This window comes from Plodia interpunctella, chromosome 3 (genome assembly GCF_027563975.2).
Source record: "Plodia interpunctella isolate USDA-ARS_2022_Savannah chromosome 3, ilPloInte3.2, whole genome shotgun sequence".
In the NCBI taxonomy this organism is placed as follows: Eukaryota; Metazoa; Arthropoda; class Insecta; order Lepidoptera; family Pyralidae; genus Plodia; species Plodia interpunctella.
In genome coordinates, this window is record NC_071296.1 from 3,186,883 (window position 1) to 3,201,505 (window position 14,623).

The 14,623-nt window shown below is 38.6% G+C and overlaps 1 protein-coding gene across 19 annotated transcripts in view; it reads right to left on the minus strand.

Moving 5' to 3' along the window:
* l(1)G0196 (lethal (1) G0196) overlaps positions 1–14,623 on the minus strand; it is a 29,412-nt gene that overhangs the window by 9,924 nt on the left and 4,865 nt on the right. For 14 of the 19 annotated variants that reach the window (XR_008406333.2, XM_053769959.2, XM_053769958.2 and 11 more), the window contains 19 exons: positions 14,346–14,436; positions 13,363–13,517; positions 12,662–12,749; positions 11,823–12,027; positions 10,058–10,339; positions 9,528–9,716; positions 8,967–9,106; positions 7,656–7,793; positions 7,197–7,428; positions 6,668–6,876; positions 5,707–5,933; positions 5,016–5,152; positions 4,135–4,249; positions 3,263–3,390; positions 2,715–2,829; positions 2,516–2,596; positions 1,588–1,673; positions 1,125–1,230; positions 646–727 (listed from right to left, as the gene is read on the minus strand). Coding sequence is in view for 18 of the 19 variants with exons in the window: in XM_053769959.2 (XP_053625934.1) it covers positions 646–727; positions 1,125–1,230; positions 1,588–1,673; positions 2,516–2,596; positions 2,715–2,829; positions 3,263–3,390; positions 4,135–4,249; positions 5,016–5,152; positions 5,707–5,933; positions 6,668–6,876; positions 7,197–7,428; positions 7,656–7,793; positions 8,967–9,106; positions 9,528–9,716; positions 10,058–10,339; positions 11,823–12,027; positions 12,662–12,749; positions 13,363–13,517; positions 14,346–14,436 (2,806 nt within the window). In the remaining variant the exon portion in view is untranslated. The remainder of the gene's footprint in view (positions 1–645; positions 728–1,124; positions 1,231–1,587; positions 1,674–2,515; positions 2,597–2,714; positions 2,830–3,262; positions 3,391–4,134; positions 4,250–5,015; positions 5,153–5,706; positions 5,934–6,667; positions 6,877–7,196; positions 7,429–7,655; positions 7,794–8,966; positions 9,107–9,527; positions 9,717–10,057; positions 10,340–11,822; positions 12,028–12,661; positions 12,750–13,362; positions 13,518–14,345; positions 14,437–14,623) is intronic. The other 5 variants (XM_053769964.2, XM_053769963.2, XM_053769971.2 and 2 more) reach the window with 2 other exon arrangements.

Here is a 14,623-nt window from a genome sequence, read left to right on the forward strand (position 1 = left end):
TTTATTAATATCAACATTTTAATTTAAATATTTTTTGTTGTACTGCTGTCTTCAGTATGAGAACCAACAAACTAGTTCCTCATCTCCGAGTCGATAGCGAAATTAGATGTCGTTTCGCTAGGAAGCGATGTAACTGTCTAAGTCATAAATAAGCATAAGATAAAATCTTTGATATGAACTGGTTCTAGAAATTGTTTCATGCTCACAGGGCGTGTTAAACCATTGGTTTTAGCAAGTCAAAACAAGTCACATTCTCAGTGGCGTAGCTGGACGTGCGACAAGTGTGCCCTCGCCCACGGACTCGCGCTTAAAGGGGCCTCAAAAACCATTTATATTTTTCACTATTTCTATACGACCTTCCACGGTACTTTATTGTCGACGTTTCTGTAATCTGCTACTCAAAACTATTCAAATCAAAAATAAAAACACATACAAAAAATCCGCCCGCGGTACGTTACACATTGTCTTACTAATAACATAGTAATGTTACGAAATACATATCGTAGCACGTTTGATGAGATATATTTTGAGGACGAAAGAGGCGTGTCCTTCGCGTCGCCCATGGTAAATAGTCCACGCTACGCCACTGACAATCCTGTCAGGCGATTATTGACACACTCACACACATCCCTCGTCTATAGTTACCATTGTCGGGCTGTTTGTGTTGGTCGTAGCTCCTAGCCCGGGGCGGCGGCTCTTCAATGTCCTTCGCTTCTTTCTCCTCGATCTAGGAGATAGCATCGTTTTATTGGAGCTATAATATCACTTCATATTCATTTATTTAATTGCAATCCAATTGTGTTTAAAATTACGTTAAACCACAACCACTTTATAATTACAAACAGATTGAAATATAAATCCGAGAAATAAAGATAAATGTAAAAAAAAAATCAAAAGTATAGTATGTCAATTTATATGTATGTTATTCAAATCCTACTAGCATAACTCAGGTTACGGAAGCAAACATATCTGGCCTGTTGTGGAAGTCGGGTACTGTTGAATAAAATATCAATTCACGTACGGGGTTTGATTCAACAAAGTGGAATGGCGGATCCAATTGCCCACCTGTCTGCCTCAGCCCCGCGTATCGCCACTCAACGTTAGCAGTAAGTTGTGTACATTACCTGGTCCCTGGCGGGGTCGTCGACATGCGAGCGCGCGCGCAGCTCCGCGTTGAGTCTGGCGGCGAGGGTCGACGCCTCGTGTCCGCTCACCGTGTAGTGCAAATTGCTGGACAAATGTTATCATTCTTTATAGCATTTACTTTGACTAAAACAGTCATAGAAAACAAATCACAAATAATATAGTTTCGGAGAGATAGACCGAACAGTGTCGATTAATCTATACTATTATTATAAAGAGGAAAGCGTTTGTGAGTTTGTATGTTTGAGACTAGTAATCTTGGAAACTACTACTATTCTTTCACCATTAGAGAGGTACATTATCCAAGACTGCTATAGGCTATTTTATCTCAAATTTGCCACTGGAGCAAAGCCCCGGGCAACATCAAAAGAACAAAATTGCAAAAGACTATTGGTAACGCAGGATTAAATACGAAACATTTTAAACTGTTATGTAGGTACTTACCAAATTGGAATGGGATCTGATGGTCTCAATTTTGATTTCGAAGTTTTTTTCGGCGAAAATGCATTGTCTAATTCATCCAGATTATCCTGAAAACCAAAATTTTAAAATTGCTCACTTAAATAAATCTAGACTTGTGTTTTCCACCTTATAATAGTCCAACCTCTCCGAAAAGTCGTAAGAGGCAACTAAGGGATATAAATCCTTGATAGCTGATGGACAACAAGAGGGTTGACGTCAGGCAAGCCTTTGCCTTACCTTGTCCCATCATCTGGATTCGGCGCAAAATGTCTGTTCCCTCCACAATTCTTTATCTTTTGCCATATTTGGATCCACCCCCAGCAACCTCATATCCTCCCTGACACAATCCATCCATCTCTTCTTAGGCCTTCCTCGTCCTCTAAATCCATGTACCTTCCTACTTAAAGCTTTCCTCAGTAAATGATTCTCTTCTCTTCTCATCACGTGTCCAAACCAACAGAGTCTATTACCTCACAGACATTTTAAAAGATTTGGCATTACTTTTCTGACCGGCCGCCTGCCTGATGTCAACCCTCATTGGGAATGCTATTGTTGGTGAAAAGAAAACCGTCACCTGTTGGTATGAGGCACAGGTTGATACAGGCCTCTAATTTACCCTAAGTCGCCTTTGACGACATCCACAGGTAGAGATGGAGTGGTCCTATTCTTAAGCCGGGACCACACGGCCATGACGTCAGGCAAGCATCGTCGTAAAATTAAATGACAATCTGGGTTTCCTATGTCACAGCCACGAATACACCAGGAAACACGTAAGGGGTCGTAAAATCCAATGAGAAATCATCAGATTATTTATTATGCGAAATCTGGGTTTCAGCTGTCACAGCCAAGAATACACGCAACGATGAGAGAGAGAGAGACAAGTGAAACATAAAAAAAACTGAAAACTCACAGGCTGTAGCGTTTCCTGACTCGCCATTTGGTCGTCTTCGCTTTCTTCTTCTATACACTTCACTTCGTCTGAAGAACTCTGCTGGAAAACAAAATCTAAATTATTTAAACGGAACACCGGCCGGAGATTCTGTCCGCAGCAGTTCACTGGGCCCCGACACGCTGTGGCTGAGGAAGCACCCGCTCAGAGAATCAGTTACCTCGTTGTTGGTGGTGGAATGGTTGCGGCTGTGCGGCCGGAACCCCGGCCCGGGCGGGAGGTTCTTCTGCACGCAGCAGTTCACGCCCGGACTGAAGTGTAACTCCACGTGGAATCTGTAATATTTATTTGATATTCTTATTCTTACATTCAAAAAAACAAATTCCTCTGCCGCGTCTGTCTCTGTCTCTCTATCTCTCGTCTGATCATGGTTTCTTCCTCAGCCATTGAGCGGAGCCCAGGATTCAGTATTCTACTTTTTCGTGTCCATTTAGCACGGTCATCGGCATCCCCAATTGTCAGACCATTTGCACGCATATCATCCTGGACGACATCAGGCCAGCATTATAGGGCTTGCCACTTTTACCTGTTTATTCATAAAAAGTTAAAGCTAAAATATTTTTTGTCACCATCGCTTCATCACCACTTTATAATATTTACCATTGACAGAAAAAGACAAAACATATTTTAGCTTAAATTATGTTTTAACATTTTTATAAAGTATTACGTATACACTTATTATGGTGTTTTTGAGTCCCTCATATTTACCTCTCTTCGGAGCAAGGATCTTTAGTGGGATCCTCATAGAGCATGACCACGATCTGCGACATGTAGTTGAGCTCCGAGACCATAGACACGTACTCCATGGCGCGCCGCCATTGCTCGTCTTTTAACACCTACATAGAGTAACTCATTTAAAAAAACAAAAATAGTCGACTGGAAAAGTATTTTCATAATGTTTTGTGGAGAAAAACCTCTTATCTTCTTATCTGATCTTAGTTTTTTTTTAATAAAACAAAAATTGATTTATTTTTGTTCTATTAAATTTAAAATAAAACACTTAAATAATCATTATTAAAAAAAAAACAATAATGTCAACTGAAAAGGGATATTCGTAATTTTTCTTAAGTGAAGAAAAACTGAAGAGAGATTTTAGATACAACACTTAAAAAATAAAAACACATAACGTAATTATTATTTTCAAGTTAAAAAAAAAACTATAGCTATAACTATATATATTGACGACCTCGGTGGCGCAGTAGTAAAGTTCTTGCCACTGAACCGAGAGGTCCCGGGTTCGATCTCCGGTCGGGTCATGATGGAAAATGATCTTTTTCTGAATGGTCCGGGTCTTGGATGTTTATCTATATATGTATTTGTTATAGAATATAGTATCGTTGAGTTAGTATCCCATAAGACAAGTCTTGAGCTTACTTTGGGGCTAGCTCAATCTGTGTGATTTGTCCTAATATATATATTATATATCCCTTGTTCCTATAATTATACATTAAATCTTAAGAAGATTTAGGTGTATAATTTATCATAATTTTACCCAAACGTATCCGGGACGAGCTGCTAGTAAATAAATAGTTGAAGAAGTTGAAAGAAAAGTAGTATTAGTTGGGATTATATTTACTTACATCAAGAAGTCCACCGAATCGAAGTACAGTGAGCAGAGAGTGCACGTGGCTTTCACTGGTGAAGTACAGTCGCGTGCGAACATGTCGGCCCGGGCTCGATACGCCATGACTGTACCTTTGGCCACAACAGCACAAATTATACTAGTTTACTTACAAATTAGAATAAAAATTACCACTTATGTTTACTATTACCTATCCGGAAGTTTCTGAGTAAAAAAGGGTATAAAATAACAAATACTTATTCAACCAAATTATTTTTATCTAAATAGTAGAAACCCGAGCCCGACCCAAAATAAAGTGGGATAAGAGTTACACGAAGTAAAAGAGTAGAAACCCGAAATGATATGATAAAAAAATAATACATTTTTTGTATTTTTTTTTCTAAGCGTAACGAGCGCCTACGCTCTATGGAAAAAACCTCTGTATGACGCGTTGGGAGCTAAACCAAGAGTTTGGAAAGTAAAATTAATTGATATAGGTACAGTATCACGTCTTTCATATTTTGTGTCAACCCTGCATTGTAATCGCTGGCGACTGTTCCGCCTTTATTAAGGCCGGCGAATGACATCAGAATGTAATTAAACAATGCATTTGATGACCTCGGTGGCGTAGTGGTAAGGTTCTTGCCTCTGAACCGAGAGGTCCCGGGTTCTATCCCCGGTCGGGTCATGATGGAAAATGATATTTTTCTGATTGGCCCGGGTCTTGGATGTTTATCTATATATGTATTTGTTATAAAATATAGTATCGTTGAGTTAGCATCCCATAACACACAAGTCTCGAATTTACTTTGGGGATAGCTTAATCTGTGTGATTTGTCCTAATATATTTATTTATTTTGTTTATTTCTATATATTCACTTATTTATTTTGTTTACTTACCTTGGGTTGAGTCTATTGACTGTCTCTTCGCCTGACTCCTCTATATTCCTCTGCAGGTCTGCCCGTATCTTCTTGAGCAGCGGTGTGCAGATTCCCTGACTTATCGTCAGCTTCTCTTGCATCGTCAGCCCGTATTCCTGTTTTGTGGTATTGAAGGAAATATATTATTAAAGGCTTAGGGCCTGTTCCACCACTTGCTTGGCGCAGTAGAAATACATATACACAGATACACAAGAAATAAAAAGTAAACACAAGCAACGGTGGACTTATCCCATTGAGGGATCTCTTCCAGGCAACCGTCAGGGAAAAAACAATTACAAACTCAGAAGACAAAAGAAGCAACACAACAAAATTAAGGAAGTTAAACAAATAATATCACATAAATAAAATTTCAGATGAAAATACCTTAATAATATCATCAGAAATTGTGTTTTACAAGTGTTGGATAGAACTAACTGGCAAATAGCTTTCGAGAGATCTATGAATTAGTTTATCCGTCAGATTACAATAAGATACTTTATCAGTAAGTGGTGAAACAGATCCTAGCCTTCTTTTTCTCGTTTTCCCGCTAATTTCTCTTCAACACTCTGTCGGTAGACTGGTAAAAAAACAATCTATGCTTTAAGTCCGCCTTAACATTTTATGTAATAAATTTAAATATACTAAATAAACAAAAATAAAAACAACCCACCTGCGGTATAACGATGTCGGCAAGATATTTCGCATACATATACAACTCCTCCGCTAAATCAAATTGCAGCGTGTGTTGATTGTGCTGCAAGTCGTATTTGATGCAGTCATATATATCAGGAATCTTCGAGATGTCGTATGTCTTGTTCTTCGTACAGAAGTCCTTTTCTATCTTGCCCCAGCGACGGCCCATCAACTCCCATGTTTCCCCGTGATATAAGATTGTATCTATAACAAGTTTTTTTTTGACAAAAATGCAATTTTTGCCACAAGCTTTTATTGTCGAGAGATCTTATGACATTTAACGCCTGACAAAAACCCCATGTCCATGCTGTAAACGGTTGAGGAGTTCCCTCGTTTGGAGCCGGGATGTACCATCAGATCATGTTTATCATAATAATGCATTGTCATGGAAACTGAACCGGCGTAGGAAATTTCAACTCTACTACTACTCTGTAGGACAACTGGAAGTAGGAGAAATCTAACTTGCAAGATTTGATTACAGACAACGGGACAGATGACACTTTCGAGTTGTTATGGCTATTTGTATTGTTTTAATGTTATTGCTCTTTTTTTGTCTTAAATTATTGTAAAATTAATTACATGAAGGGCCCGTTTCAGCACTTACTGTACATCATATTATAATCTGACAGAACTGCTGAATAAACTCAATTTCTAATTATATCTGTTATAGGCTATTAGTCACTTTATCAGTATGCGGTGAATCAGGCCGTAAATACTAATAATTTTTCGTGCTGTGAAAATTGTTAAACTCACTCACTAATGATGGTTCAGTTTAGTTATGTCCAGTTGACTTTATGTTCCAGTTGACATCAACTGGAACTGAAAACGTTGCGAATGTTTCGTAGGATTAATTCCTTTGGTTTTCATCATCTCACTGGGCTCTTCACCAGATGGCGCCGCTATACTTATAGAATATCAAGACTTGGTTATTACATTACCTTTGGTTTTGGGGTCGTCCTTTTTGTTGGCCACGATCTTGGCCAGCTGCTGTATCAGCGTGTGCACATGCGCACAACACCTCACCGGGTTATTCACCAATTGCATGGCGGCCGCTATACTGAGTGAGTTGCAAGGGTTGATCTTCTCCCGGTCTTCCGATGTGAACTCGCGGTCCACTTGCATCGCTTCATGGAGTCGCGCTTTTGCCCTAAAATAAAACATTTAAAAAGTTTTTTTCATCTAACTATCGAACTGAGCTAAGGACTGAGTAGACCGTGGGAAGTGGAGGAGAAAAAGTAGGAAAGCTGACACTTCGACGCTCTATGGCTGAGGTAAAAACCGGTGAAGCGCACAGATCATAAAGATCACAGGTTATTAAAATCGATTTATTATATTATTTAATATCGTGTTAGAATTACTTCCATACCAAAAATAATGGTTGTTTTAATGAGTTAAAGTAGATATTCACATTCATTTAAATCTAGAAACTATTATGGGAATACGTTTTAAACAATAGTAATTACTTACATGTTCTGAACTTTGGACGAATCACAGTCATTGTCCAACAGTCCATTAGTATTGGCAGACTTGACCATCTGGACCAATATGGGCGTCAGTTCCCCCTCCAAAGCCAGCAGGCCCTTGGCGAAGGCAGCAGCAGTCATTTGGACTCTGCCTTCGTCCGACGCGTAGATCTTGAGGTCGTGACGGAATGTGGAGTGCAGGCGGAGGAGGCCTAGGCCTTGGGTGCCGCCTTCGCCTGATAATGCGATAAATTCAAACATGAGTGTAACACGGGTCTTATGATTACCATCATGATTGAGGAACATCATGATTTACTTTTATCATGTTCATGAAGATTGAGATAAAAGTAAAGGGGCACAGAGATGAGACGTGAATTTGCCACTTTCGTTAAATTAGATTTTTATTTAGAAAAATAGTCAGCCTCCAATACACAATAGAGAGCTCAACTCATACAGTATGTACCAGGTATATGCCGGCCCTGGCCGCCGGGGTACATGCAGCGGAACATGCGGCCGAGCTCCTCGGCCTGGATGCGGCCGGCCGGCGTCAGCTCGCCGCCCCACTTCAGGATCAGCACCAGCGACGGCTCCGCCGCGCTCCCTGAACACACAATACTACATTGTTCACTGAGAAACTCAAGTCACGAGAATGTTTGTTGACCGTGATCCGAGATACAAGATTATTTAATTTGACAACGGTACAGCTTTATCAAAATTTATCAAAACGAAACTGTTCAATCATTAAAAAAATTACGTTTGTATCGTCTTTTAAACAAAAGTATTTTATCATTCACAACGTGAAGTTTTAGTCCAAATATGGAGATCCACGCTTCTACGCACACACTTATGAAAATTCATGCTATGTTTATTTGAATCAAGCTTGGTTTTTTCCGTGAAACCAGTAAATATTATTGAGAGCAGCAAAGCGATTTTAATTCTCCATGACTAAACAAAATATCACTGCAAACAAGTGAAAGTGACAACGCAAATCAAAGGACGTCACAGTAAACAGCTTAGTAAGCCAGAAAACTAACTACAAAAAGATTTTAAACGATGTGGAATGATAAAAACAATTCCTAAACACATATTCCTTTTTTAAAATCACGTGCTTAAATGACATTTTTTTAATTGCCAGTATCTTTTTATTCTGTGCGGATACATTATTCAGCAAGCGTTTAATTTTAAACATTGTAAAAAATCATTTTGCAGTAAAACGGTGAGTGTTTCCTAAAACACACATAACGTTAGGCTTACTGTGTAGTGATGTCCTCAAATAAAACGTGCGATTACTGACGCATCGCTTGAATTTGTGATATTAATTTACTGAAACATATTGTACAAATTTAAAAAAAACAACTGTTAACTAAAAATAAAAACTTGTGATACGCAACTTGACCGTATATTTCAATTTAATCCTTAGCCTTCGTAATTTCTCAATATATTAGTAACGCGTAAATCCGCGCGATACATTGAAATAAATAACAATTTATGGTTTTCGGTTATAACAATTTATAGTTTATGACAATAGTATCCATAGAAGAATCATAATGTGGGTATTCATAGTACAATTTTCGTAAGAAATTGTATACTGTATTGAGAGAAGAATTTATTTTTATTATCTTTCAATCCAGTGAATTAAGAATAGCATACATAGCAGTCGTAGAAATCGTATAGTTTTATAGAGCTCGACTCGCAAAGCCCAGATTTCTGGACCTAATATTTGTACGGTCCTATTATGGTCAAGTTACGTATGAATGCAAAAGCTCGTGCAAACCGTGGTGTGCGGTGGCGGGGGTCGGGGCTGGGGTCGGGGCGGGCGGGGGGTTACCGTCGTCCGAGCTCGAGCCCCGCGGCCGGCCCCGCGGCTGGTACTTCATCTGCACCTTGCGGTTGATGCCCGAGAAGTGACCGTACCTGAAGGGAATAAAGTTCAAATTTGAACATAGAAAAATTGGGGTGAGATTTTGATTATGAAACACCATAATTAATATGGCGTTTACACCTTGCGGTCCCGAGAAGTGACCGTACTCAGAGGGAATAAGGCTCAAATTTGAACATGGACAAATTGGGGTCAAATTCAGACACTGATTATAAACACCACAGTTCACACACAGCATCTGCACCTTGCGGTAGATTCCTGAGAAGGGACCGTACCTAGAAGTAATAAGTCTCAAATTTAAACAAGAAAAAAATGGGGTAAGCTTTTGACTTTTTTCATCATAATTCCTATGCCGTGCGAAGTAGGAAAGCGGACCCTGGCCTCCGACGTTCTGAACGACTGACGAAGCAGCCGGGAATGAGAGAGAGACGAGGTCCACGAGCCAGCAGTACTCACATCTCCAGCACACTCTTGAGCTGCTCCAGCTTGCCCTGCTTCTCCTCGATCTCGGGGTCGGCGTGCCGCGTGTGGATGTCGGCCAGCAGCGCGCGCGCAATGTCCAGGATCTCTTGTAGTTGTTTAGGCTTCTTTAACTTCACGTGCCCGCGCTTGAAGCCTTCGTACTTCTCGAAGATTTCGAAAAACCTACAGGGATATTACAGTTCATTATTTCCAAATTGAAATATGTTGACAAATCATTATATCGGAAAGAAAAAGCAACTATGAAATAAGTTTAAATCGGGGCAGCTGCAGCGTCTTTATCAACGTTGTAAAATACGCTGATATAGACACACTATTCAATAAATAAATACCAAAGTTAATAAATACAATTGAATATATCTGTCCACTTTATAAAGTCACTTCAATGTTAATCGATAACTTTATTTTATTCAGTTTTTAAATTATTCATTCATTATCATTATTCACTTCTATCCACATCTGTAATCTACAAATATATTCTAACACATTTACAAAAATATTCTCACCTGGGATGTCTAACTTCGACCTTCATCTTCTGCTTGGGGGTCCTATCTCCATGTCTGATGACCCCAACAACGCATCTCAACTCCATCATCTTCCCAAACGTAGTGGGCACAATCGGGGGGTCATCCAACTGGAACGGGACAGACCAAGGGATATGCAACGTCGGCGCCAGCTCCCGGAGGATCATGTTCCCGAGTATCTTTGCGCAGTCGTCGTAATATTTGTTCGAATTCTTCACGAATGAAAAACCGTTTACGTCGCACACGAAAGATTTGCCGTTGGCTCTGAAAACATTGCATTGTTATTAGAATTTTTGCATTGTTATTAGAATTTTGTTCGGGTTTTCAATGGCTTTCATTTCAAAATAATGAGTGAACTCAATTGTTTGTTACTTATGATATGTTTCCAATTGTCTGGTAAAATTGTGTTTTTTAATTGAAAATCAGTCAGGGAATCCACTGCGCATATTCTATGAAAATATGTTTTTGTAACGATATTTTTGTAAAAAAAAACTATTAGTTTGGCTGATATCTATACTAATATTATAAAGAGGTAAGCGTTTGTGAGTTTGTATGTTTGAGGCGGGTAATTTCCGAAACTAATGAACCGATTTCAAAAATTATTTCACCATTAGAAAGGTTCATTATCCAAGATTGCCATAGGCTATATTTTATCTAAAATTCCCACGGGATCTTGCCAAGAAGAAGAATGTTGTGTCATAGTTCCAACCCAATATCGTTACGAATACATGGATTGTTATTTAGTAAGACAGATTGGTAAATATGTAAACTAATAATTTCATAACGATGTTACTATACAATGAACTAGTTGATTACGGCGTCAGGAGACTTAAATATTGACTATTACAGTCATTACATATTACGTCAGTATGAACTAATTGTTTGTTCGTGTTATCGCGTCCATACTGTATCGGACTACTCTCAGTATCGAGAAGCGTCTAGTATATGCCTTGTTTGTTTTATCTACGATGTTTAAGACATATAACAGATAATGTTCTATTCTAGTAAGGAATTCCTAGAAAAGAACAAACTAACAACAGTATCTCTATATTGTATGCGAGAAATATGTACAATCCATTAAAATATCCCATACAATAACTGTGAAAGGAGTACTTAGGTAATATTTCTTCATCTACGCAAAAAATATGTTATCCATTAACATTGGAAAATGTTGAGAAACTGCGAAATTAGTACATACTTTACTATAATACTACTACATTATAATTTACTAGATGTTGCCCGGGGCTTCGCTCCCGTGGGAATTTTGAGATAAGATATAGCCTATAGTAATCTTGAATAATGTACCTTAAAAATGGTGAAAGAATTTTTGAAGTCGGTCCGGTAGTTTCTGAGATTACCCGCCTCAAACATACAAACTCACAAATTCACAATCTCACAAACTCACAAACCTTTACCGCTCTTTATAATAATAGTATAGATTTGTATTTTATTAAGATACTCAAGGCACGTCCCGGCAATATACAATACAATACTTTCCGCAGGAATCACATTCAATTGATCATATAATTAGAGTATATTAGGAATGCTTTTTGACCCTAATAATGTGACGTCATAGGATATCACTGCTATACAAGCTTATAAAAAGGAGACTCCCACAACCTGCGTTAATGTAATAAAATTATTACTTTAATATATTTTTTACATACTCCATATAAAATTTTGTTTCTGTCATTAGAAAATAGTGTATAATTTGACTAGATGGAAAATAGCCAATTAGTTGTCTTACCGTAATAAATCGAATCCGCACACGGTCTGCTTGAAGGCGAGACACACTTTCCTAGATATGAGTTTCTCCTGGTTGCTCAAAATGACAGGATATCTGATCTCTTTCCCCTCCGAGTCCCTCTCCACTTTGCCGTCCAATGCTGGACTCTTGCGCGCTTCCGCATGCGCGTAGTCAGGTCCGACAGTGTACACTTTTACATCAGTTCCTGAAAACAAAAAACTATATTCAATCATAAAATTCACTGCTGCTGTTTAGTTTGTGTTAATTTTTGTGTTTGTGTTAAATTGTGTTTTAACGACCTCGGTGGCGCGGTAGTAAAGTGCTTGCCATTGAACCGAGAGCTCCCGGGTTCGATCCACTGTCGGGTCATGATGGAAAATGATCTTTTTCTGAATGGTCCGGGTCTTGGATGTTTATCTATATATGTATTTGTTATAAAATAGAGTATCATTGAGTTAGTATCGCATAACAAAGTCTCGAACTTACTTTGGGGCTAACTCAATCTATGTGTTTTGTCCTAATATATTTATATTTATTTATTTAATTTGGATTAATAAACTTTGTTATCACTTCGTTTGGCTTTGTGGCTCAATAAACTTTGTAGTAGTCACTATACCGGCCTTCATTATGAACTGGCGACCCAGCCCGGCTTTGCACAAGGTCTATAAATCTTTAGGTTTGGATTTAATAGAGTGGTTTGCCACTGACTTATCCTTTTCACACACTAGCTGACAGATCATTCTTATGCTATAAAATTGAATCAGTGCTAAAATTCTTCCTTTACAAAAGCCAGTGTTACATAGATAAGTTTGAATTAAAGTTTTGAAAAAGTTACTTACCATCGGTAGGCATAAAGTCTTCATATATAAAAGATCCAGTCTTTCTTACACGAGATTCAGGAGAATATATACTGCTACGACTGCCAATCTGAAATAGTATGAATTGTATTTATAAACGTTTCAGAGCGATCACTAATATTACAGTTTATGGACAATTTCCTAATTTTTCCTAAAGTTCAGTAGTCTTCTTTGATCTTTTTATGTGTTACTGCTAACACTGGTGTCAGATTATATTAAAGTCGCCTAAAGACATCTGATATTACTTATAGGCTACCCACTGTCATCTGCGTCTAGTATCACAATCGCATGCACACTCAAAGTCAACCAGTGTGCAGGTTTCTTCACGATGTTTTCCTTCACCGGAACCAAGTTGTGGTCTATGAAAACTTATATACATGAGTCTGATTGGTATACAAAATCATGTGGCGCGAGTAGGAACCTCGGACCTTTCGGTTTACAGACGTCTTAACCGCTGGACCACCCTCGCTTCAAGTAGTGAAAGGTTAGCCACAACTGAACTGCCCCAATCCCACTAATAATTCGTAAGTGATGTTATTCATTAACTAAATTTTTTATTCCAATGTAATTGAGCGTATGGACAGGCCAGCCAGTCATAAAATATGAGCCGAATCTGTAAATAAACGGTTTTTACGTGGACCCTGGGCATCCCAGCCGAACTGCCGAACGACACAGATACAGACCTTCCTGAAGAGCCGCTGGGAGCCGCCGCCCGCGGAGGTGGGGTAGTAGATGTAGATGTTGTGGTCCTCCGCCGACACCGGCTTCTCCACGAACGGCTTGTTGAACACCACGCCGTTCACTTCCACGTGGTCCTCTGACTCCACCAGCTCATGGTCTACATCATAATTATCACTTACTAGCTGCGCCCCGGGGCTTCGCTCCCGTGAGAATTTTGAGATAAAATATAGCCTATAGCATTCTTGGGTAATGTACCTTTCTAATGGTAAAAGAATTTTTGAAATCTATTCGGTAGTTTCGAAGATTACCCGCCTCTAACATACGAACTCACAAACGCTACCTCTCTATAATAATAATTGTTTATTTGAAATAACTTTATTGTATAAGAAAATACAGATAAGTACACAAGAAATAGAAAAAAAACACTAGCAACGGCGGACTTACCCCATGGAAGGATCTCTTCCAGGCAACCGGCAGGAAAAGGAAGTTAATTCTAGTTCTACTTAATTCCAAATGATATTATCAAGCTTATGCAATCCTTCTTCAGGATTCCTGTTTCTGGTGGATAAGGTATGGGGGTACAAGTACAAGAGCCAGTAGGACGAGGGCCCAGAACAAACCTTGTTGAATCTTCATAATAAAAATAACTCAATTCTAATAACATTTTTACACGTAATTTTATTAAGAACTAGATTACAGATATTACAAGATGTTACAAATGTGCAAAAACGGATCCCAACAGGTTCAGATAAAAGAAGGTTTCGCAGTCATCATTCCAGCATTCGGATGAACATTACAACAGTGTTACATTCAGAGCGCCATTTCACTTATCAAATGCCTATACCCTTAATTTGCAATTTTCAAGTTTGTCTCTTTAAGTATTGCTTTAAGAAAATAAAAGGTTTTGTATGTTATTGTATAATTTACACACACGCGTATTATCCAATAAATCTTCATACTATAAAATAAAGACTTATGTACTTACGTTTTGGATCAGGTGAATCTCTGTCTAACACCGCATATCTCGGTATCTCGATACCCTCGCTCTCTAATATAGCGTACACTTTCCTGCGATCCTACAAAAATATGACACAAAAAATGAGAACACTTCAATATAAAAATAAAGGCTTTTCTTGCTGAAAGGCTCTTCTTTCTTTTTCTTGCTAAATTCTCACTAGACGTTTGACTAATGCACTGCATGGTACCTGATTCTAAGGATATTTATTTGATACAGCAAGCATGGAAACTTTGAACCGGGCACGG